At 39.9% G+C, this 26,991-nt stretch overlaps 1 protein-coding gene across 5 annotated transcripts in view; it reads left to right on the top strand.

Moving 5' to 3' along the window:
- The window catches only part of PHACTR1 (phosphatase and actin regulator 1), a 578,071-nt gene that overhangs the window by 16,021 nt on the left and 535,059 nt on the right, over nt 1–26,991 (top strand). For all 5 annotated transcript variants that reach the window (XM_050789316.1, XM_050789314.1, XM_050789313.1 and 2 more), the window contains one exon: nt 21,025–21,171. In XM_050789316.1, coding sequence (XP_050645273.1) covers nt 21,025–21,171 — 147 coding nt within the window. The remainder of the gene's footprint in view (nt 1–21,024; nt 21,172–26,991) is intronic.

Here is a 26,991-nt window from a genome sequence, read left to right on the forward strand (position 1 = left end):
TTAAACAATAAAATAATTCCTTTTACCTTGAAGTAGTTCATTCTAACTGAATTATGAAATAATCAGACATAGTTTGGGCTATGATGGAAAGGGCAACCATGCTTTGTTTTTCCCCAAAGGGTGACTTTGCCAGCTGGGTTGATGTCCCTGGATCTGTTCTGCCATTATTTACTAAACAGAGGCTCTGACTAATACCCTGTGATCTAATCACTGTCATCAGCCCATCTGTAGACACAACAGAATGCAAATAAAATATCTGTGTAACCTATATTGGGTTGTTCTTCCCTCTTAGACTCATACATTTAGAAATGTTTATGTTTTTTCCCCTCCACAAGCACAATATGTCTTCTCCTCATCATAGATAGATGCATTTTATTATGCATCATGAGAAAATGCCAAATATTTGTAATGTTTCATTTAGTGGTATAATTACTACAGTAGTAGAACATCAGAGCTGGAAGGGACTTAATTTAATTAGCTCGTTTTACAGGTGGTAAAACTGAGGCTTAGGGAAGACAGGAAAAGCAAACACTGTTTATTAAATACCTAACATATAACAGAATCTATGCATATTTGTTTCATTTGAAACTATAAACCTATGAGTTAGATATTATTGCCCCCAATTTATAAGAAATTAAACCTCAGAATGATCAAAAACTGACCGAATACCACACAACTATGAAGAGGTCAAGCCAGGATTCAAACATGAGTCTTTCTGGCTTCACAGCTTTCCCCTACAACATCCTGCCTTTCTGGAGAGAAATAGCTTAGCTAAACCAGATGGAGGTAGATGGTAGCAGAGCAGGAGCCAGAACCCAGTTTCTCAATGTCTCATCCGTGCCCATATCTCTGCATCCTGTTGTCTTCTTGTATATGGGGCTCAAATGGGATTAAAGCCCCTGCAGCCTTTCCCTCTGAAGTTATTTTGCAAGTAACCAAGCCCAGAAGTTTGCCACGCAAAGATATATCCTATTATATATCACTGGTGTGTACACTGAATATGAATTAGAAATACTAGAACCTTTAGATTTCAAATGACGTCATTAATTACAGCAACTATATTGAAAATCAGTCACATGGAAGATATAAAATCAAAATATATGAGTCTTAATGTTACCTGTACTATCAAATAAGATTGGAAAAGTGACTTATATATCTAAAGAAGGAATGCTCAACATTTAAATAATAGAAATCTGCTTGAGTCTCTGCCCAACTCAGTTCAACATACAAAGCCTGAAGCACATTTTCTTTTTCTGCATCTAGCATGATTTAGCAGCCAGCCCCCAGCCCCTCTGCACAGTGTCTACTTTAAGAAACTGGGAGGAAAGGAAGCAACGAACATTTGTTTCCCGCCTACCATTTGTCAGGCTCTATGTTAGGTGTTTTGCATTTATTATATAATGTTTTATCCTCCCAAGGCCCAGTGAGAGAGTTTATTTTATTTTGAGTTTACATATAAGGAAACCAAAGCTTGGAGAGCTCACTAACTTTTTTACAAGGTCTAATAAGCTTGGGAATTATGCCAAGGTTTAATTTCTCAGCCACAGCCTTGCTTGGAGCTGGCTAGTAATAATAGTCTTAACACAAAAAATGTTTATCAGGAATTTCCTTTGCCAAAGATTATGTAAATTATATGTCTGAATCCTTGTAATGGCCCCAAGTTGTAGGTACTATGTTAGTCCCATCTTATAGATGTATAGAGGTAAGCGACCTGCATGAAATCATGCAACTATTAAGTATGACATTTGGATACAAACTCAGGAGGGCTAACCTCAAAGATTGTGCTGTTAGCCATTACTTCCTATTGTCTGGAAGAAAAATAATATCCATATTATTTTGTTAATATATTCATACAAAGTGAAAATTATAATCTGCCACAAGGTGAGCAGAGACAAAGGAAGAGAGGTACTACACTCTCATGGTGGTACTGGAGACGGTAATAAAAACATTCCAGCCATAGAGGATGGGCGGAGTTTAGCTATGTTAAGATGGGGAGAAGGAAAACAAAGGTTTTCCACTGGAAAGATTTGTACTGTCATTTAATTTTTGTTTTCTCTCTTAAAATTTGCTAATAGTTCAATCAAACTGGTTAAGATTTCAGTTTTCTGATAGACATAGCTAGTATTTGGCATTAACAATTGATGCTCTGAGTCCATTGTGAACCCACAGTTATCACTTTTCTATTGCTGCGTATCAAATTACCCCAAAACTTAGTGACTTAAAACAACAAACACACTATCTGACAGTTTCTGTGGGTCAAGAATGAAGGAGAGTCTTAGCTGGGCTGTTTGGGTTTAGGGTCTGAGGTGACAGTCAGGTGGCTGGCTGGGGCTGTAGTTAGCTGAAAAATTTAACTGAGGCTTTCAAGTTAAATAAGTCATGTGGCTTATGCCCATGACATCTAGCAGGAGGGTTTGATGCCTTGCTACACGAGCCTCTCCATAGGCTGCTGGTGTATCTCATCATGTTGCCACTGACCTTCCCCAAAGCAAGATCCCAAAGAGGAAGCAAGGCAGAAGCCACAAGACATTTTATGTTTATGACCTAACCTCAGAAGTGATATATCATCACTTACAGTATATTCTTGTGGTCACAGAGACCAAGCCTAATTCAGTGTAGGAAGAGACTACACAAGGGCATGAGTGCCAAGAGTAGGGGTTCATCAAGGGCCATTTTGGAAGCTGGCTACTGCAATACACATGTTTTTACAGGGGCAGGACAATTTCAAAAGAGGGAACATAGCTCATGCATGTAAACAGTTTTTGTTAATATGTCTCACATCATCAAGTGGTTTCAAATTAGGCACAATATTGCACAATTATGTAGGCTCTCTGGGAAAGAAGTCACCATACCAGTGTTAGGGTAGCTATTGAATTGTCTTGCATTCATCTATATACAGGCAACAAGAAAAGCTAGGTATTCACACTTTAGAGAAGAGTTAGAGCAAAGTCAATATTAGACCCATATTGTTATAGGAAACAGGGCTGGCTTCCATCTCTTTGGGAGCTACGTCCTTCAAGGTATGGCTGCACAAGTTGTGGACTTGACTCTTTCTATAAAGTGAATGATGTATCCCTGAAGCTGTGCAACATTAAAGACCTAAGTTGGGGCCCAGGGGAACACAGTAGAGCTGGAATCCTGAGCTGCAATAGTAGAAACAAGGCAGCCACTTCCTCTCCCCGTGTAGCCCACAGAATCAGCCACATATAAAAGGGAACAAATATCAGAACTTTGTGTGGTGGACAGCTCCTTTAATGACAAGTTTAAGCAGAGAGAACTGAGATGTACCAAAAACATTTCCTCAGATGTTTTGTTTTCTAGCAAAGTATGCATATGCATAGAAAAGAAAAATGTTCCAGGATCTATGTACTAAATTTAGTTGTAATAAAAAGTACAAAAAACTTTTTGGTGTATTTTTGTGAAACCTATTTAAGATTAGCAAGTTATTACTGAAAGTTGGGTTATTATAGTTAATGATATTCATCCCCATCATTTACATTTTGTAGCTTTTCATGAATGATTTTCAATATTGCCACTATAATTAGTGATATTGTACTGGGTTTAATTGTGAGGTGTAAAAGTTCTTATATTTCTAACTCAGATGTGCAAAACGGTGAAATATACTTCATCTATACAGCCCAGATTCTAAATCTGCCTGACTAGAATATACTAGAATCAATACAAAAATTCAAAGACTGCCAGTAAGTCTAAGATATACTACCCTTAATATCAATACTGTATTTGTCCACAGCCTGTGGGACTATCTGACAATGATAATATTTCAGAGAAACTTCAAAGTAAGGATGGGGCATCATCTCTAACCTTTGGAAACTCTCCTAAATAGAAAAGAATAAACATATGTTTTTTTACAATCACTTTTTAACTTAAAAAAATTTAAAAATCAGAAATTTGCAAAAATGATATAGTACAAAGAATAGATATGTACTCTTTTCTCAGGTTCACCTATTACAAATTGCTTCTTGGTCTTTTGGCTAAGATCAAGTGTAGATTCACCTATTAATAAAGTCTTACTCCATTTGCTCTCGCTTTTCTCTGTTGATCTATTTGTCTAGAGAGGAGTGTAAAAGCATATGTGTGCGTGTATGTGTGTGTACATACACACACATATAATATATACACACATACACACACGTTTATACACTGTGTGTGTATATATGTATATATACATCTGTATGTATTCTAGTATAAGCAAGAGCCAGGCTAGGCGTGGTGGCTTACTCCTGTAATCCCAGCACTTTGGGAGGCCGAGGCAGGCTGGTCACTTGAGGTCAGGAGTTGGAGACCAGCCTGGCCAACATGGTGAAACCCCGTCTCTACCAAAAATACAAAGATTAGCCAGATGTCATGGTGTGCGCTTGTAGTACCAGCTACTCAAGTGGGCTGAGGCAGGAGAATCCCCTTGAACCTGGGAAGCGGAAGTTGCAGTGAGTCGAGATCACGCCAATGCACTCCAGCCTGGGCAACAAGAGTGAAACTCTGTCTCAAAAACAAACACAAAAACAAACAAACAAAACCAAGAGCCTTCCCCATCCTCAACTTATTATATTATTTATGATTTTTGAAACCAGTTTTAATCTATCCATTTATTATAAAAACCAATGAGTACCCATACATAATGGTTTATTATTCACTAGTGGACGTCATTATTTTTGTGTTCATATTGTTCCAGATTGGACCCATATAAGCCCCTTCAAGGTGACTGCTGCATTCTTGTGACACATCCTCTGCATTTTGGGGAATGCTGTTTTAACAAGACATAGTAAAGCTTAACTGTCCGCAGCAAGAAGCCCACTGTCAACATTCTTTTCTTATGCCTTACATATACTTCCAATTCAGTTATCTGCTGTTCTGTTATTTTTAATGCAGCGCAAAATGCTGGGAGATGAATCTTTAAAAGATCATCGTTATCACAAATAGATATAATGATAGCCTAAAAATAAGGGTGAGACACACCTTAAAAAAAGACAGAATTTTGAAATAGTGAAATACTGATATGTATAAAGATAGCCCAAGTCATCATTACATTATATTAATTGATTAATTAAATTTCATATTTATTAATAGTGTGTTTTTCTAAGTATTGGTACTTACCTTAATTCTTACCAGTAATTCTCAAACTGATTTCTGCATCTTTAAAAGTTGGAAGATTTTTATAAATAAATAAATAAATAAATTATTAAATAAATAATATTATTTATTTATTTATTTATTTATTTATTTTTGAGACAGGGTCTCACTCTGTTGTCCACACTAGAGTGCAGTGGCACAAAAATGGTTCACTGCATACTTAACCTCTTGGCACAAGTGATCCTCCTGTCTCAGCCTCACCAGTAACTTGACGACAGGCACGTACCACCATGCCCAGCTAATGTTTAAATTTTGTAGAGATGGAGTGTTGCAATGTTGCCCAAGCTGGTCTCAAACTCCTGCGCTCAAGCAATCATCCTGCCATAGCCTTCCAAAGTAAATCCAAAGGGATTACAGGCATGGGTCACTTCACCGGGCCTTATTTTTCAATGATATATAACATGTGTAGAGCAACATGCACAAATATAAAATGTGTGATTTGAACTTTTACAAAAGTTATCACCTTTTCTAAAAATTACAACCATGACCCAAATCCACATACAATTTCCTACATTTCAAAAGATTTCTTTGTGCCCCTTCCAAGACATGTCTCTCATCAACCTTTTATTATGATATTTGAGATTTGCTTATTCTTGAACTTCATGTAAATGGAATCATGTGATATGTAGTCTTTTGGGTCTGGCATCTTTTGTTTGACATCATATCTAAGAGATTCGTCCATGTTGCTGCCTGTAGCAGTAGTTGTTTTTTTTTTGTTTTTTTTTTGTTTTTGTTTTTTATGTCTGACACTGTATGAAGACATTACAATTATGTTTACACATTTTCTTGTTGATGGATTGTTCCCAGGTTGGGGTCATTATGAATAAATCTGCTGTGGACTTGCTGGTTCATGTCCTGGGTCTAGTATGTTTACCCATGTTTATGTAAACAAAGTCTTCCAAGGTGACCTTTACAAGTTATGTTCCCATCAGCATTGCATGGATGCTCCATTTCCCCCTTATTCTCGCCAATAATGGCATTAAGCGATTTTAAAATTTTAGCCAGATTATAGCTTCATTGAGGCTATAATTTGAATCTAGCTTTAAGTAATGTTGCGGAGTATCTTCTCATATGCTTATTTGAACATTTGAAAATCATTTTTTGTATGAACTGTCTGTTCAAGTTTTTGGTCCATTTAAAAAAAATTGGATTGAGCTATCTTTTTGTTGCTGTTTAAGGAGATCTTTTACATATTCTGGTTATAATTCCTTTGTTACATATGTATTGAAAATATCTTCTCCCAGTCTGTGGCTTGCTTTTCCAATCTCCTAATGGTGTCTTTCTCATTTTTGTTTCTTTTTTTCTAAGTGGGCATGTAGTTTATTTTTACCAAGTTGTTGAATATATAAACAGAAAGATGCTTGTAATATTTTCTTATATCCTTTTAATAGTTTTAGAATCCATAGTGATAACTCCTATTTAATTCCTGATATTGATGACTCATATCTTCCTTTTATCTTTACAAGTCTTGCTAGGGCTTAAATAATCATTGTTTTTTTGGAAAAATGATATTTTTGTGTCATTTATTTTTCAACTCCTAAAATTTTTAATTTCCTTGACCTGCTTTTATCTTTATTAACTCCTTCCTCCTGTTTGCATTAGATTTATTTTTCCTTCTTCTTTTAAGTTTCTAAGATAGAAACTTACCTTATTGATTTGAAATATTTTCTCTTATCTAAATAAACATTTAGTGCAATAATGCCCAAACCAGCACTGTTTATCTCACATACTTTAATATGTTACATTTTTAATAGTGTCTTATGATGAACAGAAGTTCTTTTTTTTTTTTTTCTTTTTTTTTTTAAATTTATTTATTATTATTATACTTTAAGTTGTAGGGTACATGTGCATAACGTGCAGGTTTGTTACATATGTATACTTGTGCCATGTTGGTGTGCTGCACCCATCAACTCGTCATTTACATCAGGTATAGCTCCCAATGCAATCCCTCCCCCCTCCCCCCTCCCCATGATAGGCCCTGGTGTGTGATGTTCCCCTTCCTGAGTCCAAGTGATCTCATTGTTCAGTTCCCACCTATGAGTGAGAACATGCGGTGTTTGGTTTTCTGTTCTTGTGATAGTTTGCTAAGAATGATGGTTTCCAGCTGCATCCATGTCCCTACAAAGGACACAAACTCATCCTTTTTTATGGCTGCATAGTATTCCATGGTGTATATGTGCCACATTTTCTTAATCCAATCTGTCACTGATGGACATTTGGGTTGATTCCAAGTCTTTGCTATTGTGAATAGTGCTGCAATAAACATACGTGTGCATGTGTCTTTATAGCAGCATAATTTATAATCCTTTGGGTATATACCCAGTAATGGGATGGCTGGGTCATATGGTACATCTAGTTCTAGATCCTTGAGGAATCGCCATACTGTTTTCCATAATGGCTGAACTAGTTTACAATCCCACCAACAGTGTAAAAGCGTTCCTATTTCTCCACATCCTCTCCAGCACCTGTTGTTTCCTGACTTTTTAATGATCGCCATTCTAACTGGTGTGAGATGGTATCTCATTGTGGTTTTGATTTGCATTTCTCTGATGGCCAGTGATGATGAGCATTTTTTCATGTGTCTGTTGGCTGTATGAATGTCTTCTTTTGAGAAATGTCTGTTCATATCCTTTGCCCACTTTTTGATGGGGTTGTTTGTTTTTTTCTTGTAAATTTGTTTGAGTTCTTTGTAGGCTCTGGATATTAGCCCTTTGTCAGATGAGTAGATTGCAAAAATTTTCTCCCATTCTGTAGGTTGCCTGTTCACTCTGATGGTAGTTTCTTTTGCTGTGCAGAAGCTCTTTAGTTTTATTAGATCCCATTTGTCAATTTTGGCTTTTGCTGCTGTTGCTTTTGGTGTTTTAGACATGAAGTCTTTGCCCATGCCTATGTCCTGAATGGTACTACCTAGGTTTTCCTCTAGGATTTTTATGGTATTAGGTCTAACACTTAAGTCTCTAATCCATCTTGAATTAATTTTCGTATAAGGAGTAAGGAAAGGATCCAGTTTCAGCTTTCTACTTATGGCTAGCCAATTTTCCCAGCACCATTTATTAAATAGAGAATCCTTTCCCCATTTCTTGTTTCTCTCAGGTTTGTCAAAGATCAGATGGCTGTAGATGTGTGGTATTATTTCTGAGGACTCTGTTCTGTTCCATTGGTCTATATCTCTGTTTTGGTACCAGTACCATGCTGTTTTGGTTACTGTAGCCTTGTAGTATAGTTTGAAGTCAGGTAGCGTGATGCCTCCAGCTTTGTTCTTTTGACTTAGGATTGTCTTGGAGATGCGGGCTCTTTTTTGGTTCCATATGAACTTTAAAGCAGTTTTTTCCAATTCTGTGAAGAAACTCATTGGTAGCTTGATGGGGATGGCATTGAATCTATAAATTACCTTGGGCAGTATGGCCATTTTCACGATATTGATTCTTCCTATCCATGAGCATGGTATGTTCTTCCATTTGTTTGTGTCCTCTTTTATTTCACTGAGCAGTGGTTTGTAGTTCTCCTTGAAGAGGTCCTTTACATCTCTTGTAAGTTGGATTCCTAGGTATTTTATTCTCTTTGAAGCAATTGTGAATGGAAGTTCATTCCTGATTTGGCTCTCTGTTTGTCTGTTACTGGTGTATATGAATGCTTGTGATTTTTGCACATTAATTTTGTATCCTGAGACTTTGCTGAAGTTGCTCATCAGCTTAAGGAGATTTTGGGCTGAGACAATGGGGTTTTCTAAATATACAATCATGTCATCTGCAAACAGGGACAATTTGACTTCTTCTTTTCCTAACTGAATACCCTTGATTTCTTTCTCTTGCCTAATTGCCCTAGCCAGAACTTCCAACACTATGTTGAATAGGAGTGGTGAGAGAGGGCATCCCTGCCTTGTGCCAGTTTTCAAAGGGAATTTTTCCAGTTTTTGCCCATTCAGTATGATATTGGCTGTGGGTTTGTCATAAATAGCTCTTATTATTTTGAGGTACGTTCCATCAATACCGAATTTATTGAGCGTTTTTAGCATGAAGGGCTGTTGAATTTTGTCAAAAGCCTTTTCTGCATCTATTGAGATAATCATGTGGTTCTTGTCTTTGGTTCTGTTTATATGCTGGATTATGTTTATTGATTTGCGAATGTTGAACCAGCCTTGCATCCCAGGGATGAAGCCCACTTGATCATGGTGGATAAGCTTTTTGATGTGTTGCTGAATCTGGTTTGCCAGTATTTTATTGAGGATTTTTGCATCGATGTTCATCAGGGATATTGGTCTAAAATTCTCTTTTTTAGTTGTGTCTCTGCCAGGCTTTGGTATCAGGATGATGTTGGCCTCATAAAATGAGTTAGGGAGGATTCCCTCTTTTTCTATTGATTGGAATAGTTTCAGAAGGAATGGTACCAACTCCTCCTTGTATCTCTGGTAGAATTCAGCTGTGAATCCATCTGGTCCTGGACTTTTTTTGGTTGGTAGGCTATTAATTATTGCCTCAATTTCAGAGCCTGCTATTGGTCTATTCAGGGATTCAACTTCTTCCTGGTTTAGTCTTGGAAGAGTGTAAGTGTCCAGGAAATTATCCATTTCTTCTAGATTTTCCAGTTTATTTGCGTAGAGGTGTTTATAGTATTCTCTGATGGTAGTTTGTATTTCTGTGGGGTCGGTGGTGATATCCCCTTTATCATTTTTAATTGCATCGATTTGATTCTTCTCTCTTTTCTTCTTTATTAGTCTTGCTAGTGGTCTGTCAATTTTGTTGATCTTTTCAAAAAACCAACTCCTGGATTCATTGATTTTTTGGAGGGTTTTTTGTGTCTCTATCTCCTTCAGTTCTGCTCTGATCTTAGTTATTTCTTGCCTTCTGCTAGCTTTCGAATGTGTTTGCTCTTGCTTCTCTAGTTCTTTTAATTGCGATGTTAGAGTGTCAATTTTAGATCTTTCCTGCTTTCTCTTGTGGGCATTTAGTGCTATAAATTTCCCTCTACACACTGCTTTAAATGTGTCCCAGAGATTCTGGTATGTTGTATCTTTGTTCTCATTGGTTTCAAAGAACATCTTTATTTCTGCCTTCATTTCGTTATGTACCCAGTTGTCATTCAGGAGCAGGTTGTTCAGTTTCCATGTAGTTGAGCGGTTTTGATTGAGTTTCTTAGTCCTGAGTTCTAGTTTGATTGCACTGTGGTCTGAGAGACAGTTTGTTATAATTTCTGTTCTTGTACATTTGCTGAGGAGTGATTTACTTCCAATTACGTGGTCAATTTTGGAGTAAGTACGATGTGGTGCTGAGAAGAATGTATATTCTCTTGATTTGGGGTGGAGAGTTCTATAGATGTCTATTAGGTCTGCTTGCTGCAGAGATGAGTTCAATTCCTGGATATCCTTGTTAACTTTCTGTCTCGTTGATCTGTCTAATGTTGACAGTGGAGTGTTGAAGTCTCCCATTATTATTGTATGGGAGTCTAAGTCTCTTTGTAAGTCTCTAAAGACTTGCTTTATGAATCTGGGTGCTCCTGTATTGGGTACATATATATTTAGGATAGTTAGCTCTTCCTGTTGAATTGATCCCTTTACCATTATGTAATGGCCTTCTTTGTCTCTTTTGATCTTTGATGGTTTAAAGTCTGTTTTATCAGAGACTAGTATTGCAACCCCCGCTTCTTTTTGTTCTCCATTTGCTTGGTAAATCTTCCTCCATCCCTTTATTTTGAGCCTATGTATGTCTCTGCGTGTGAGATGGGTCTCCTGAATACAGCAGACTGATGGGTCTTGACTCTTTATCCAGTTTGCCAGTCTGTGTCTTTTAATTGGAGCATTTAGTCCATTTACATTTAAGGTTAAGATTGTTATGTGTGAACTTGATCCTGCCATTATGATATTAACTGGTTATTTTGCTCGTTAGTTGATGCAGTTTCTTCCTAGCCTCGATGGTCTTTACATTTTGGCATGTTTTTGCAATGGCTGGTACCGGTTGTTCCTTTCCATGTTTAGTGCTTCCTTCAGGGTCTCTTGTAAGGCAGGCCTAGTGGTGACAAAATCTCTAAGCATTTGCTTATCTGTAAAGGATTTTATTTCTCCTTCACTTATGAAACTTAGTTTGGCTGGATATGAAATTCTGGGTTGAAAATTCTTTTCTTTAAGAATGTTGAATATTGGCCCCCACTCTCTTCTGGCTTGTAGAGTTTCTGCCGAGAGATCTGCTGTTAGTCTGATGGGCTTCCCTTTGTGGGTAACCCGACCTTTCTCTCTGGCTGCCCTTAAGATTTTTTCCTTCATTTCAACTTTGGTGAATCTGGCAATTATGTGTCTTGGAGTTGCTCTTCTCGAGGAGTATCTTTGTGGCGTTCTCTGTATTTCCTGGATTTGAATGTTGGCCTGCCCTACTAGGTTGGGGAAGTTCTCCTGGATGATATCCTGAAGAGTGTTTTCCAACTTGGTTCCATTTTCCCCCTCACTTTCAGGCACCCCAATCAGACGTAGATTTGGTCTTTTTACATAATCCCATACTTCTTGCAGGCTTTGTTCATTTCTTTTTCTTCTTTTTTCTTTTGGTTTCTCTTCTCGCTTCATTTCATTCATTTGATCCTCAATCGCTGATACTCTTTCTTCCAGTTGATCGAGTCAGTTACTGAAACTTGTGCATTTGTCACGTATTTCTCGTGTCATGGTTTTCATCTCTTTCATTTCGTTTATGACCTTCTCTGCATTAATTACTCTAGCCATCAATTCTTCCACTTTTTTTTCAAGATTTTTAGTTTCTTTACGCTGGGTACGTAATTCCTCCTTTAGCTCTGAGAAATTTGATGGACTGAAGCCTTCTTCTCTCATCTCATCAAAGTCATTCTCCGTCCAGCTTTGATCCGTTGCTGGCGATGAGCTGCGCTCCTTTGCCAGGGGAGATGCACTCTTATTTTTTGAATTTCCAGCTTTTCTGCCCTGCCTTTTCCCCATCTTTGTGGTTTTATCTGCCTCTGGTCTTTGATGATGGTGATGTACTGATGGGGTTTTGGTGTAGGTGTCCTTCCTGTTTGATAGTTTTCCTTCTAACAGTCAGGACCCTCAGCTGTAGGTCTGTTGGAGATTGCTTGAGGTCCACTCCAGACCCTGTTTGCCTGGGTATCAGCAGCAGAGGCTGCAGAAGATAGAATATTTCTGAACAGCGAGTGTACCTGTCTGATTCTTGCTTTGGAAGCTTCCTCTCAGGGGTGTACTCCACCCTGTGAGGTGTGGGGTGTCAGACTGCCCCTAGTGGGGGATGTCTCCCAGTTAGGCTACTCAGGGGTCAGGGACCCACTTGAGCAGGGAGTCTGTCCCTTCTCAGATCTCAACCTCCATGTTGGGAGATCCACTGCTCTCTTCAAAGCTGTCAGACAGAGTCGTTTGCATCTGCAGAGGCTTCTGCTGTGTTTGTTATTGTTTACTGTGCCCTGTCCCCAGAGGTGGAGTCTACAGAGACAGGCAGGTTTCCTTGAGCTGCTGTGAGCTCCACCCAGTTCGAGCTTCCCAGCAGCTTTGTTTACCTACTTAAGCCTCAGCAATGGCGGGTGCCCCTCCCCCAGCCTCGCTGCTGCCTTGCCGGTAGATCACAGACTGCTGTGCTAGCAATGAGGGAGGCTCCGTGGGCGTGGGACCCTCCCGGCCAGGTGTGGGATATGATCTCCTGGTGTGCCTGTTTGCTTAAAGCGCAGTATTGGGGTGGGAGTTACCCGATTTTCCAGGTGTTGTGTGTGTCTCAGTTCCCCTGGCTAGGAAAAGGGATTCCCTTCCCCCTTGCGCTTCCCAGGTGAGGCGATGCCTCGCCCTGCTTCAGCTCTCGCTGGTCGGGCTGCAGCAGCTGACCAGCACCGATCGTCCGGCACTCCCCAGTGAGATGAACCCAGTACCTCAGTTGAAAATGCAGAAATCACCAGTCTTCTGTGTCGCTCGCGCTGGGAGTTGGAGACTGGAGCTATTCCTATTCGGCCATCTTGCTCCGCCCCTCCTCCTATTCGGCCATCTTGCTCCACCCCTCCCAGAAGTTCTTAATTTTAATGGCATTGGCATGTCTATCTAGTCTTTTGTGATTAGTGATTTTTATGCCCTGCTTAAAAATTTTTTGAAGGTCATGAAAATATTCTTTTATGAAAAATTTTTCTTTTAGAAATGTTATTATTAACCTTTCATATTTAAGTCCATGATCCATGTGGAATTTAGTTTTGTGTGAGGCAGGGATCAAGGTTTATTTTCTTCCACCATATATATACTTGTGTAACCACAAACTACTTCTTGAAAAGTCTATCCTTTCCCCATGATCTTGTAGTGGAACCCTCGTCATAGTCAAGCGACTGTTCATATCTAGGTCTGTTTGTAGATTCTGTATGCTCTTCTGTTGATCTATTTATCTTACTTTCTTTTTTTGTTCTATGTCTTTATAATAAGTCTTGATATCTCCTACTGTAATCCTCCAACTTTATTCTTATTTGTCAAGATTGTGCTGGTCTTCTCCCTCTGCATTTTCATATACATGTTAGAATCTGCTTGTTAAATTCCAAAAGAAAAAAAAAAAAGAAACCCCATTGAGATTTCGATTGGAATTACACTGAACCCATGGGTCAATTTGACAAGATTGATGCCTTAATCATATTGTGTCTTTCAATCCATGAGCACGATTATTGCATATTATCTCACTTTTCACTTACTCAGGTCTTCTTAATTTTTTCAGTAATGTTTTATAGTTTTTCATGCAGAGGACTTGCTCATCTTTTTAAAAATTTATTGATAGATATTTGATGGTTTTGATGCTATTGTAAATGGTACTTTAATTTTTTCATTTTCTAATTTTGTTAATATATAGAAAAAAATGATTTTGGGGTGGATTTTTTGTCTGTTTATATAAAGCAAAAGCAAGTTTGTTAAGAAAGCAAAGGAATAAAGGAATGGCTACTCTATCGGCAGAGGCATGAGCCACTCAGTTGCTTATACTTACTGTTACTTCCTGATTATATGCTAAACAATGGGTGGATTATTCACGTGTTTTTGGAGAAAGGGGGAGGGAGGTTCCCAGAGCTTAGGGCTCCTCTTCTCCTTTTTAGACCATATAGGGTGACTTCTGGATGTTGGTATGGCATGTGTAAACTGTCATGGCTCTGATGGGAGTGTCTTTTAGCATGCTAATTCATTATAATTAGTGTATAATGAGCAGTGAGGACGACCAGAGGTCAATCTGGTTGCCACCCTGGTTTCGGTGGGTTCTGGCTGACGTCTTTACCACAACCTGTTTTATCAGCAAGGTCTTTGTGACCTGTATCTTGTACCAGCTTCATATCTCTTCCTGTGACTTAAAATGCCTAACTTTCTGGGAATGCAGCCTGGTAGGTCTCAGCCTTATTTTACCCAGCCCTTATTCAAGAAGGATTCGCTCTGGTTCAAATGCCTCTGACATTCCCCCCTCCCTTTTTACAAGGGAACCCTTAATCCTAAGGGTTGCAGAAGGACAAAGATCCAGCTTCCATAACTTCTTCAGGTTGAATTGGGGTGGTGATATTCTTAATTATTAGGGTCTCTAGTACTCAGGGTAGAGAGGAGCACAGTTAGAAAGCATACACATGGCAAGGGCCATTCATAACTCTCAGATCTGACAAAAGATGATATTTGGAAGAAGAATAAGTGTTCAGTTTAATACAATATTCAGTAAGCTTATCCTGCATTCCTACACAAAGAGTACAACAGCAAATATATTCCACAACAGTAAAGGAAAATTATTCCAAATAAACTAAATAAGAAGGCTTTCCATGAACTGGGCAATTGTTGGAGCCAACCTGATATGGAGTCACTAGCTGATTCCAATATGTGCCCAGAATTAGAGTATTGATCCAGATTGTTACATTACCCATCCCTTTTGTTTCTTCTGAGCAGCACCCAGAGATCACTGGTTAGTTCACAAGAATAAGCAGGGTTAGTCTAAATTGCAGGGGGAAAAAAAATGTAAAAACAACTGATGAGACTAGAATCTAATAACAGGTGAACCATAGTTCTTGAAACATAATTTTTCTCTCTCCAGTCTCCCACTTTTGCTAAAGACAAACCATGATAGAACCAATTTGTTTGCCAAAGTAAATCTTAGTCTTATACTTGCCCTGATTATTTGTATGAAGTGCAGCAAGAATAATTACTTTTCACAAAGGCTTTTAAATTGACTTTGATGGAACTTTATTCCATAAAGAAACTCAGATAAGAGTTTTCTAAAGTCGAGTCCAGCCATGGCTTTGTACCATTAAATATCTATATGATTCCTCTCTTCTTGAAGTCCCTAGAAAACCTGGGGCTGCTAAGCCTGTCAGAATTCTTTACTTACCACAAGTCAGGAGCCCTGTACAGGTACTATGTAGACAAGGTATGAGGCCAGTTTTCCCAAGGGGCTTTTATTGGCTCTATAAGTCGAATTTGCTTCCTTAAAGGGAACCACGCCATTCCCATCAAGGCCTTGGTAAAATAACCAGTTTGTCCAATTGTGTCCTGTTGCAAAAGAAAGCAGATTTTTATTGCACTTATGCAAACAACTATATTGCCGTAAGTTAAGAATATTCACAAATAGTTTCTAAATTTTGGAGAAATCAGGAAGAGAGAAAGAAATGTACTCCAAATTTTGTTCACAGGAATATACTTTACTCAATCGTTAAAAGCTGTCAATAAAAGAAAAGTTTCCTTGATTCCAAAATCAGCCAATCAGTGCTGCAATCTATTTCCTTCGGGTCTGGAGTCTTCTCAATATCATCCCTTCATGGTTCATAAGGAAGATGTTACCAGAAAGGGGTCCCGATCCAGACCCCAAGAGAGGGTTCTTGGATTTCACCCAAGAAAGAATTTGAGGCAAATCCATAAAGTAAAAACAAGTTTATTAAGAATCCAAAGGAATAAAAGAATGGCTACTCTGTAGGCAGAGCAGCAAAAATATGATGTTGTAAGCTGATATTATATCAATGACATTGTGAAAATTGCTTATTTCTAACAGTCTGTGGATTCTTATGAATTCTATAGGTATAAAATCATAACATAAATGACTAATAACAATTTTATTCTTGCCTTCCAATCATTATATCTCTAATTTTTTTTTTACTTGCCTTACTTCTCTGGCCAGGACCTCCAGTATAATGTTAAATAGAAGTGGTGAGAGTGGATAGAGTTGAGAGTCTTTTGAAAATCTAGGTACACAGGTCCCATCTCCTCAAATTCTGATACAGTAGGTTCAGATTGGGGGCCTGCAAAATGGACATTTTAACAAGTATTCAAGTGATTCTGATGTAGGGGTGTCCTAGAAACACACTTTGAGTAATATTTTTAAAGGGTAAGCTTTACTCACTTGAAAATTTTTCTTAATGGGGATGGAATATCACATCCTTCTTTCTCCCTCCCCTTCTCACCTCCATCCTCTTCCACAGCAGATGTGTATGAAGTGTAATTTTCCTGAGCACTCTATTGGGCTGCTGCTTTTTCTTTGGCTGTAGTTCTGGATTTAACATACATTTAAGAGTCTACAGTGTTAAAATGTTGACTGGTTTTAGGAAAAGAAAAAGAGAAAATGCCTTCTTCCCAAGTCAGGAGTCATATTTAGAAAGAAGCAATCATGGGTGGCGGTGCAGGGTTGGGGGGGGGGCATAAAAACTACATTTGGAAGTCATTGAGGTTACAGTTGAATTCAATGCTTCTGTACAGACACCTAGATCCACATATGCACACATATAAACAATCATGTGGGTGTTGCCACATGATGGAAACAGCATGAGGGGGAAAAATAGATTCTAAAGGATGCAGAGTTACATAAAATAGACTTAAAAAATAGGTAATCACCTGGGTAGAAGTATGGATGCCATGTGGTTTTCTAAATATAATTCATTACAAAGGACTGATGTATTTTCTTAGATTAAGAGACAAAATACACCACAGACATTTATGGAAAGCAAAGATACAAGAATAGCTACAAATAATACTAGAGTATTGGAGTTAGGCAGTGCCTTTAAGATCATGATATCTGACTCTTGCATTTTTATAGTGGAGGTGAATGGGACCCATGCTGGTAGAGTGACTTGCCCAGTGTCACTTGGGTGGGGTAGTAGTACTACTGGCAGTGGCACCTACCATCTTGATGCCTGCCCCTAGGGCTCTTCCACTGATGTCATGCAGCCAGATGTTTTATGATAAGAGGTCATGAATATGAAAGGAGTGCCAGAGATTAAAGAATGTGGAAATACTGGGACAACCCCTTAAAAGTGAGTCCTTTGTATAGGCTAGCAGGGGATGCATAAAAAGGGACTGACTGACTCTGTGTGGAACTGTTATGAAGACTAAGGAAGGGTATGAGAAGAGAAAGGCAAAGTAAAAAGAGAATAGAAAAAATTAGATGAAAGACAAAGAAAAAGAAAGTAAATCACACAAGTCAAGAAATGGAAGATAACAATTAGAAATAAAAATGTGATAAAAAAAATTCAAGACTGGACACAATGGTTCAGGCCTGTGATGCCAACACTTTGGGAGGCTGAGTTGGGTGGATTGCTGGAAACCAGGAGTTTGAGACCAGCTAGGTCAACATGGCGAAACTCTGTCTCTACAGAAATTACAAAAATTAGCCAGGCTAGATGGTGGCATGTAGCTGTGGTCCCAGCTACTTAGGAGGTTGAGGTGGAAGGATTGCTTGAGCCTGGGGAGGTGGAGGCTGCAGTGAGTTGAGATTGCATTACTGCACTCCAACTTGGGTGACAGAGCGAGGGCCTGTCTCAAAAAGAACACAGAGATAAATGTAGTATTTCTATGCCCATTTTTGTCAAAAGTTTAGCTATCTGGAATTATTTCAATATAAAATAGCCTATAATGAAATAATACAAAGGTGCATTTAAACTCCTTTGAAGAAGGATAAACCTAAAGTGGTAGCAATATTAAGTTGCTAATCCTCTAAAATGTTAAATGAATAAGAAACAGAAATTCAAAGATGTACTTCTCTGAAATGGTAGAGCTAAGTGTAGATATTTCTCCAGATGACTTTATCATTTTTCCAGAGACAAGGCTGATGAATGAGAGTACAAAAGAATGGGGAATTCCAAATTCTGAACAATCAAATAGATTGCATTAATTCACAGGAGGCACCATTTATACAGGATTTAGAATTATTTCCTTACATTTTATACTTCCTTAAGAACCTGAACCTGATTGTAACCAATAGATTGGTTTACAGCCTGTTAGTCCTTTAACAGTATTAATGTTCATAATTCATTTGATGAGCCATGGGACTCTGTTGCACCTCTTGGAAGAGGAGGGCTTCACTTAAAAACTATGTTTAACAGTGATGAATGGGACATAATAATGAGGTATATGTCATAAAAAAGTGAATCTGAAAGGTGGCTAATCAGTCAAATATATATACTTAGCAAACCCAAATACTAGTTAAGGGCACAGGATTTGAAATCAGGCATACATGGATTTGGCCCCCAGTTCAGCCACTCATTAGTTATGAGTACTCACAACCCGCCTTCACTTCTTTTTCTTCTCCTTCTTCTCTCCCTCCCTCTCTTCCTTTACTTTATTCAAAAATAGCTGTTGGCCAGCTGTGGTGGTTCATGCTTGTATTCCCACCACTTTGAGAGACCCAGGCAGGAGGAGACTTTGAGGCCAAGGATGTGAGATCAACCTGGACAACATATTGAGACCGCATCTTTACAAAAAAAAATATATATATATATTAGTTGCGCATGGTGGTGCACGCCTATAATCCTAGCTACTCAGGAGGCTTGGGTGGGAGGACTGCTTGAGCCCAAGGAGGTCACGGCTGTAGTCAGTTAAGGTCACGCCACTGCACTCCAGCTTGGGAGACAGAGAGAGACCTTGTCTCAAAACAAACAAACAAACAAAACTGCTGCACATTTCATTACTATATGGTGGATTCATGCCATAAACTAATGAGCTAGTCACTTCACATTTCTGAGAGAGAACAGGAAATGATTATAGGTAAGAAATTTGTGGTGTGTCACTTAAGCTAAGGTGCAGATGCAAAAATGAGCCAGCTTTGTTGGGGTGGCTCCAAGCAGAGTGGAGGTAAATAATGGGAGATGAGGATGGGAAAGACAGGTTGTAGAGGGCCCTGAATGCCAGAATAAGCAGTTTCAGATTAACACAGAGAACTGGCCAACAATTAGAAATCAGATTAGGGAGATAGCCTAGCAAAGGATGGGATTATTTCAAGAATGATGGATTACTAAGTATTTCAGAGAAGCCAAGAAATAATTAGTTTTGACTATTAGGACATTGATGGAAGGCTTTTAAAATAACTTTGGTTGCGTGGTGAGGAAAGAAACCAATGATGGGGATGAAAGGACGAGATTGGAGTGTAAACACAGAGACTGATGGCCAAGAGTTCCATGGGAAGGTTAAACAGAACGGGAAGGAAACAGTATGGTACAGACAGAGGAAGCAGCAAGGCCAAAGGCAGGTATATTTTTCCTAAAATGAGTAGTTACTGTGTATGTGTGAAGGTAAAAGATCAATGAAGAGAGAAGAAGATTCTAGAATGAGAAAAGGCAAGTGGAGAATTAGAACTGACCGCTGAAGTAGAGAGGGAGGGCTTGCACACTCAGATCAGCACTTCCGCCGAGTCCACACTGAGATGCCCTTTGTAGCAGGGAGGGAACCAAGGTAAGATTTATCTGTGTACTCCAGGTGGGCACTTACTAGATAGAAGAGTGGCAAACTCCGGCCACAAAAAGACTAAGTACTTAACAGCTGCAGAAAGACAAACATGAAAGGTTTAGCCCATCAATAGGTTCAGCAGGAGCATCAAACCATTCTTATTCACACCCTAGAAACCTTTCTAGGTTCTTCTGCTGTGTTACAGGGAGGGTTGCAGGTGGTAGTGCAGGCATTCAAAGAAATGTAAAGTCCCCTTGATCACCTCTCCTGCAGAAACAATGGTGCCAGGTTGTAGAGGTTACAAGTCCAACCCAAACACTATTATTTGTGCTCTAAGTGACCAAATAAAGAGGAATGCGGTTAAAATGAATGGGTACTCATGTAGAGATAAACACATCCCAGTGTTAGTGGTTAGAAAAGGCCACTCAATTCTGCATACATATGCCTACTCTACATTCAAAATACCAACTCTAGAAACATTACTGCCAAACTGCTCCCAAACTTGTAGACAATTTTCCTCCATTCCCCACCTCTAAGTTGTAAGGGGGCAGATAAGAAAACTTCTGAGGATTTCAGAAGTAGTTCTATCTTTATTTGAGCTCCTGGCTGGGAGTAAGGGAGTAGAGAGGGCTGGGCTGGGCACAATGCCCTCCTCCATGACCAGCGGGACCAGGGTTTGCACCCCAGGAGTGGTAACTCCACGCAGGAAGCTGGGACTGCTGGCGCGGCCCGCTCACATAGAGCAGCCTCTGGGCGAAGGAGACTGTAGTGTGCACTTGGACAGAGTAAGCGCGTTTGGCGGGAGAGGGCACAGTGCTGACTGGGCATCTCTGCGTTGGAGTCGTCCCTTTCGCATGAGCTTATCTGTGCCAAGGGCTGGAAACTGGGGCTGCAGGCGGGAGGCGGGGTGTCAGCCTAGACCACTGGCCCCTTGGCCCTGTGGCTGGGAGAGGAGTCTGGGGGAGCCCCGGGCGCCAGCCAGGGACAGCCTGATCTCTGCTCCAGTCCACAGATCCTTAACGGATTTTCTTTCTCTCCCTTCACCCCTTTCTCTCCTTTGCTCTCTTTCTTTCTCTCTCCCTCTTTTTTCCCCCTTTTTCCCTCTCTTTCCCACTCCCTCCCCACTCCTTCCCTTCCTCTCCCCTCCCCCTTCCCCTCCCCCTCCCCCGTGTGCGAGCCTCTTCCTCTCCCCTCCTCCCCCTTCCGCCTCTCTCCCTCTCCCTCCGTCTCCTTCTCCCTCTCAGCTCGCCGGGCGACCCTGCTCCTGCCTCCCACATTAATGGCGGCATCCTCGGAGGATGATATAGACCGGCGGCCCATCCGGAGAGTGCGCTCCAAGAGCGACACGCCGTACCTCGCGGAGGCCAGGATCTCCTTTAACCTGGGGGCAGGTAAGGAAGCCCCTGGCGCGGCGCCCCCGCCCCCGCCCTGCTCCCTCCCTCCCCGGCTGCTGCGCCCCCGCCCCTCCCGGGCGCCCTCCCCGCCGCCCCCCGCAGTCGGGCGCTCAGCATTCGCGCTCTTTGTGTCTCCGGTGCGCGGAGGGCGTGTGTGTGAGCTGCGAGGTGGGGGAGGGCGGCGCGTGCAGCCCCGCATCCGCCCGAGTCCCACGCGGGCTTCCCCGGCACTGGGAGGAGGAAGTGCTGTCAGTGACCACAGTGATCCCGGGAATAACCCGGAGCCCGGGCCGCGCGCCCGAGCGCAGGCTGTGGGCGCGGGGTCTGGCGAGGCTCGCCGGGCGAGGTTGGCTGGCGCGGCTACTACGGGGTGGAACTTGTTGGTGACATTCAGACTCTGTTGGCTTTGACGGGTTGACGCCGCCGTTGCGGTGTTGGAGTGGGGAGAGGGGGCGGGGCTGGCCTCCAGGAACGGAACCTTTTCCTTGCACCGGGCAGCTGGGAAGCTACCGTGCTGGTCACAATAGCATGGTCTGGAGAATGCACGTTAGGTGACTTGATGCTGTCCCTGGAACTGGTGCCCAAAGTGGCCCAGATCGAATTAAGTGAAAAGGGTAACTGAGGTACATGAAGGAGAGACGAAATGAGAAAGGAAGATAGGGAGGAAAGGAAGGAAACAAGGAGGAAAGGTAGTGGGGTGCCAGGGAAGAAAAGAAGGAAGGAAGGAAGGAAGGAAGGAAGGAAGGAAGGAAGGAAGGAAGGAAGGAAACAAGGAAGGAAGGAGGGAAGGAAAGCAACAAAAGGAGGACTGAGGGATTCAGAGTCAAAAAATGCCTCAGTTGAGTCCACTGAAGGTTACTCAATGAGAAAAGCCCAGAATCTACTGTTCCCTCTGCTGCTGCTGCTGCTCCCAACTCGCCTCTAGAGTGCCTTACTCCTGTGTGGTCACTATCACTGGGAAGAAGTTGCTCACCACTAACTTCATAGCTCTGCCTTTTCTGAATGAATCCTAAGCTTCCGTCCTAGTTTGTTTTCTCTTCCTCTCCAAGGTCCCATATTATTCTAGCAACTACGATAAAAGTGAGGGCATTTTCTTGAAGACTACTTTTCACAATAAGTTTAAAAAGCAGATGATACTTTTTGCTTTAGGAAACTGAACTCTTGGAAATGGGACTAAATCGAACAAAATGTGTGTGTGTGTGTGCATGGTGCATGTGTTGGAGCAAAGAGAACCTTCAGATGATGGGTATTTTATGCCCTGTTGAGAAGTTTCAACAAAAGAGAAAACTGCAGAGAAAAACAAGATGCACTGACTAAGCAACCATACCCTATGGCTGGAAGAATGGTAACTGAATGTGCCAAAGTGACCAACTGCCTTGGAATATAATTTTCCTGTCTTGATGATTTGTTGTTTTAATCATGTATATCTTGTCACTTCTCAAATGTTTGCCTCTGGCTTTGGAGCTGAAGACAAGACAAGTTTACTTAGGAAGCTTTGGCATTTTCTATGGCATGCTGTATTACTCCATGGTTCCCACTTTGGAACTGTTAATCCCCTACTTCTGTGTTCCAGATTCAGCATATGGTTGTGAGGGGTCTTACAAAGGACCGATACAAGTTTCTTTTAGGAACAAGATTGTTTTCCCAACCCAGTGATATTGGAAATTAGTCTATTAATCCCTTTGCTTAGCCCAGGAGGAATAGAGCCAAAGCAGCATTTAGTAAAGGTTATTTACCTTCTACTAGTACTTTTCTAACAAAACAATAAAATAAAGCGCTAAACAAGAGTTTCAAGTTTCAGCTACTACTCAATTACATTGAGCCACTTTGTCACCAGGTTAAACCTAGTGACTTGCAATCTTTTATTCTGGTTAAATTGCCCTGGAGTCCAGTTTAAAGATTGACTCAGACAGGACTTATCTCTATTTCATCTGGAAATAAGTAAGCGAGACAAGCACTCAGTCCCTTCTATATGTCCCTTAAAATACTCCTAAAGTGGCAAGAAAGACACCAGTAAGAGAAATGCAGAGATGATATTGTTAAAGGAGGAAGGGCGTTGGCAGCCTGCTCTGTACTGCCGTCAGGGGAGCTGTCCTCCCTTGGTGGTGCTGAAGCGAGACAGAGCAGTGACTGTAAGGTGGACAGTGGAGGGATGGGTACTCTTTCCCTGCTGTGATGGAATTCCAAAGAAAATGCATAAGATCTGGCTACCAAAAACTTTCTCATCCCTCTCTACCTACATTTGCTGCCTATTTGCTATGCATCACGCCTACTGCTCCGCTGCTCAAATCAGGCGTTTATGCTCTAATTTTGCACAAACTGCTCACTCTTGGGGCTTTGTTTATTTTCCAGCTGGTTTTTGGTTGCTTCCCTAACAAAGTAAGATCCACTCGCAGAAGTGCCTTTCCCCTGCATTTAAGAGTAATTGTAACCCCTGGTTTTAAAAGCAAACAGCCTTGTTTATCTCCTTAAGCAGCAAGTTGTAATTAAACTATTAGCGTTGTCATCAGCATTGCTGAACAGAGAAGCATGCACACTCCCAGTAAATTACATAATCTGGGCATAGAGATAATTTTGTTTATGTCTTAACCACAATTTATGAACACTTAAGCAAGGAAGCAGTCCTGTGCCCTTTCTTTCCACTCCTCTCCTGCCCCCAACCAGTTACTTATTGTTTATTCTTTCCAGATTAATGTTTTATTGGCTTAAACTATTTATGTTTAATATTTGCTTTCCCACGCCACTAATTATACATAAACCCATGTTTGATATTTTAGAGGTTTAGCAATGCTTCAAGGAAATACATATACATACATTCATTTTACTTGGCTATCATGAAATCATTAAACTAATCTGTCCAGTTGCCAAATAAAGTGGACTGGGTATTTTGAATACTAATTAAGCACTTAAGCATTTTTCAGCTACACCCTATCTCCAACAGTACTTAATAATATCATTTCAGAAATAACACCACAGCTTGAGTGAAGGATATACTTCTTCACCTACAGTGGCAAGTCAGTCAAAGAATAGCACCAAAATGTGGGTCTTTCATCAATGTATGAAGATGTTAATTTCAAGTTTCAGCTAAAATTGAGAGCATAGAGAACAGAAACTTTCTGAACCATGACTTATTTTTCTAAGAGTCCCTTTTCTAGGTTTTTAGCTTCTGTTCAGCATTTAGTAGACACAGACATGGATAGATGATTGTTTGAAGATGGTACGAATGCAAAAGAAATTAAGTCAATATATCTGTTGAAGGTTACCCAGACACATCAAAGATTAAAACATTCAAAAAGGGATTTTTTCCCCTAAGGAATTCAAATGTGTTAAAAGGACATCCTGGAACAGAAGAGTCTGTTCGCACTATTAGTAGCAAGTGTTTCTAATTGTATTCTCACTTAGAATGAACAACACTGACATTTATCTTGTAAGAGTGTAGCCTGCCTTATGAAGTCATTCATTCACTGCATTGCAGTCAGTGCAATGAAGAGTTGCAGCTCATCTGGCAAGTACTTTCCCATGAGGGTAGTGTATTCTATTTATCTTTATATTGACAGTATATGGAGGTTTAAATGATACATAGAAGTTGCTGAAACTGAAACACTCTATAATTACACGCTAAAGTGAATGAAAGTGTTATAGTAAGTAGAAAAATTAAGCACTTCTTATATTTCTTAAATGGATGTCAACAGAAGGAAAGCAAGTCATCCTGATGATTTAGAATAGTTTAAAACACAAAACCAGTATTAGACACTATTGAGAAAAATGTGTCCTTTTCTAATCATAAGGAGGTTTAACTTCTGTTGATATATCAGAATTGCTTTGTATGGGGGAGATTTTAAATTAACAGTATGGTCAACACCAGCATAATTATTCTCTTTGGAAAACTGAGATCTGTTTTGGTTCTGGATGTCCATGAAGGATAGCTGTTTCTGGCCTTCGCTGGTCTCTTTTACCCTTTCAGGCCCAGAGGATAATGGCAGTCAGAACTGGCTTGCTCTGGTTTCCTATAAGGATGAATGGGTCTATCAAAAGAAGTTATAAACTAGGTCCCAGGCTACCTCTCTTCCAGCCTTATCGCTTAGCTAAATAATGGAGATCCATGATATTGAGAAGTGACAGCTCAGAACGTGCCATCATCACTTAGCAATGAGAACTGCTTCTAGGCAAATTGTAAATATTATTGCCATGCTGATCTGAGATTGCTTCACCAACCTAAAGGTTTTGATAGGCATCCTCCTTCACTCACTCTTTTACTGAAGAATGCCAATGTGTTCCTCACTATATTTTTTGTTACTGATTGTAAATTGAAGGCGGACCATGTGGGTCTGGCTTTTATTTGGTGGCCCAAACGCTTCTTTTAATTATTGCTTCCTGTATTTGGTAGGCAGAATTCAAATGATGGATCTCACAGCTCACCAGGAGCCTCTAGTGTGGAAGTCTTCCCTCCTTCTGTGCTATATATAGTTAAAGCTAGCTAACCTGACAATCTCATTATGTCATGCATTAAGATGGTACCAGTGAAGATCACCCCAGATAGTGTAATGAATATTTAAAAGGTACAAGAAAGTAAGTACAGTTGGCCTTCGGCATTCATGGGTTCCACATCTGTGGATTCAACCAACCAGGGATGGGATATATTTTTTTAAAATGAATAGCTGTATCTGTACTGAGCATGTAAAGAGTTATTTCATTATTTCCTAAATGATACAGTATAACAGCTATTTATATAACATTTACACTGTATTAGGTATTGTAAGTAATCTAGAGATAATTTAAAGTATACAGGAGGATGTGCATAGGTTATATGCAAATACTACACCATTTTATGTAAGGGATTTGAGTATCTATGGATTTTGTTATTCGCAGGGGATCTTGGAACCAATCTCATGGATACCAAGGGATGGCTGTAATTAACACTATGAATAAATGGGAGGCCCTTTCCCATAAATATTTAATTTATGAAACAAATCGAACACAGAATCTATGTTGGGCAATTACATTTTCTTAGAATCTTTGGTCAGAGTATTATTGTTGTTTTTAAACACGTAAGTATGGTATTTACAATTATCTTATGGCTACATGGTAAATTACTTTTTTGGTTTGTCTATATATGCCTGTATAATTTAATTCTATAAAATCCCACAGAGGCATGTTTTATAGGAAATATGTGAGGCAAGAGTCAGAAGAATTTGATTCTAATGCATCACTCTCCTAAGACCATGGGCAAGTCATTTAACCTTTTGGGGTTTGATTCACTCAGCTCTAAGATAAGGGTTTTAGATATAAAGTCTCTGAAGTCCCATTCAATCTAAAAATAAATGATACTTCTAACTCTAGCTGTATTACTGGATACATACTATACCTGATTTTATAAATAGTCTTATTTGTTGTATAAAACATATAAAATAGCCTCATTACCATAAGAATGAAAATATTTGATCACAGCAAAGTTATGGAAATTTTTGAGTTAAAAGAAGAATGAATATTATATAGGCACATTTATATACAAAATATTAGTTTAAATATTTTTAATTTGAATATTCAGGGATTAGAGCCTTAATACAGTTGATGACCTCTAGATATTTGTTGTGTAATAGAATAAGGTATTAAAGAAATTTTAGCAATAAATGGAGAGTGAGGAAACTAAATACTAATTCGGCTCCTAATTGGCATTTCAAGTCTTTTAACCTGTTCTCCTTTATAACTAAAATTAAAAAGGTGTGTAAGATCTATACTTCTCCTTTACCCTTTTAGATTACCAGGGAAGGTAAACATATAGGCAGACCAGCTAAATGGCAGAATCCTGCAAAGCAG

Source organism: Macaca thibetana, chromosome 4 (genome assembly GCF_024542745.1).
Source record: "Macaca thibetana thibetana isolate TM-01 chromosome 4, ASM2454274v1, whole genome shotgun sequence".
Lineage (NCBI taxonomy): Eukaryota > Metazoa > Chordata > Mammalia > Primates > Cercopithecidae > Macaca > Macaca thibetana.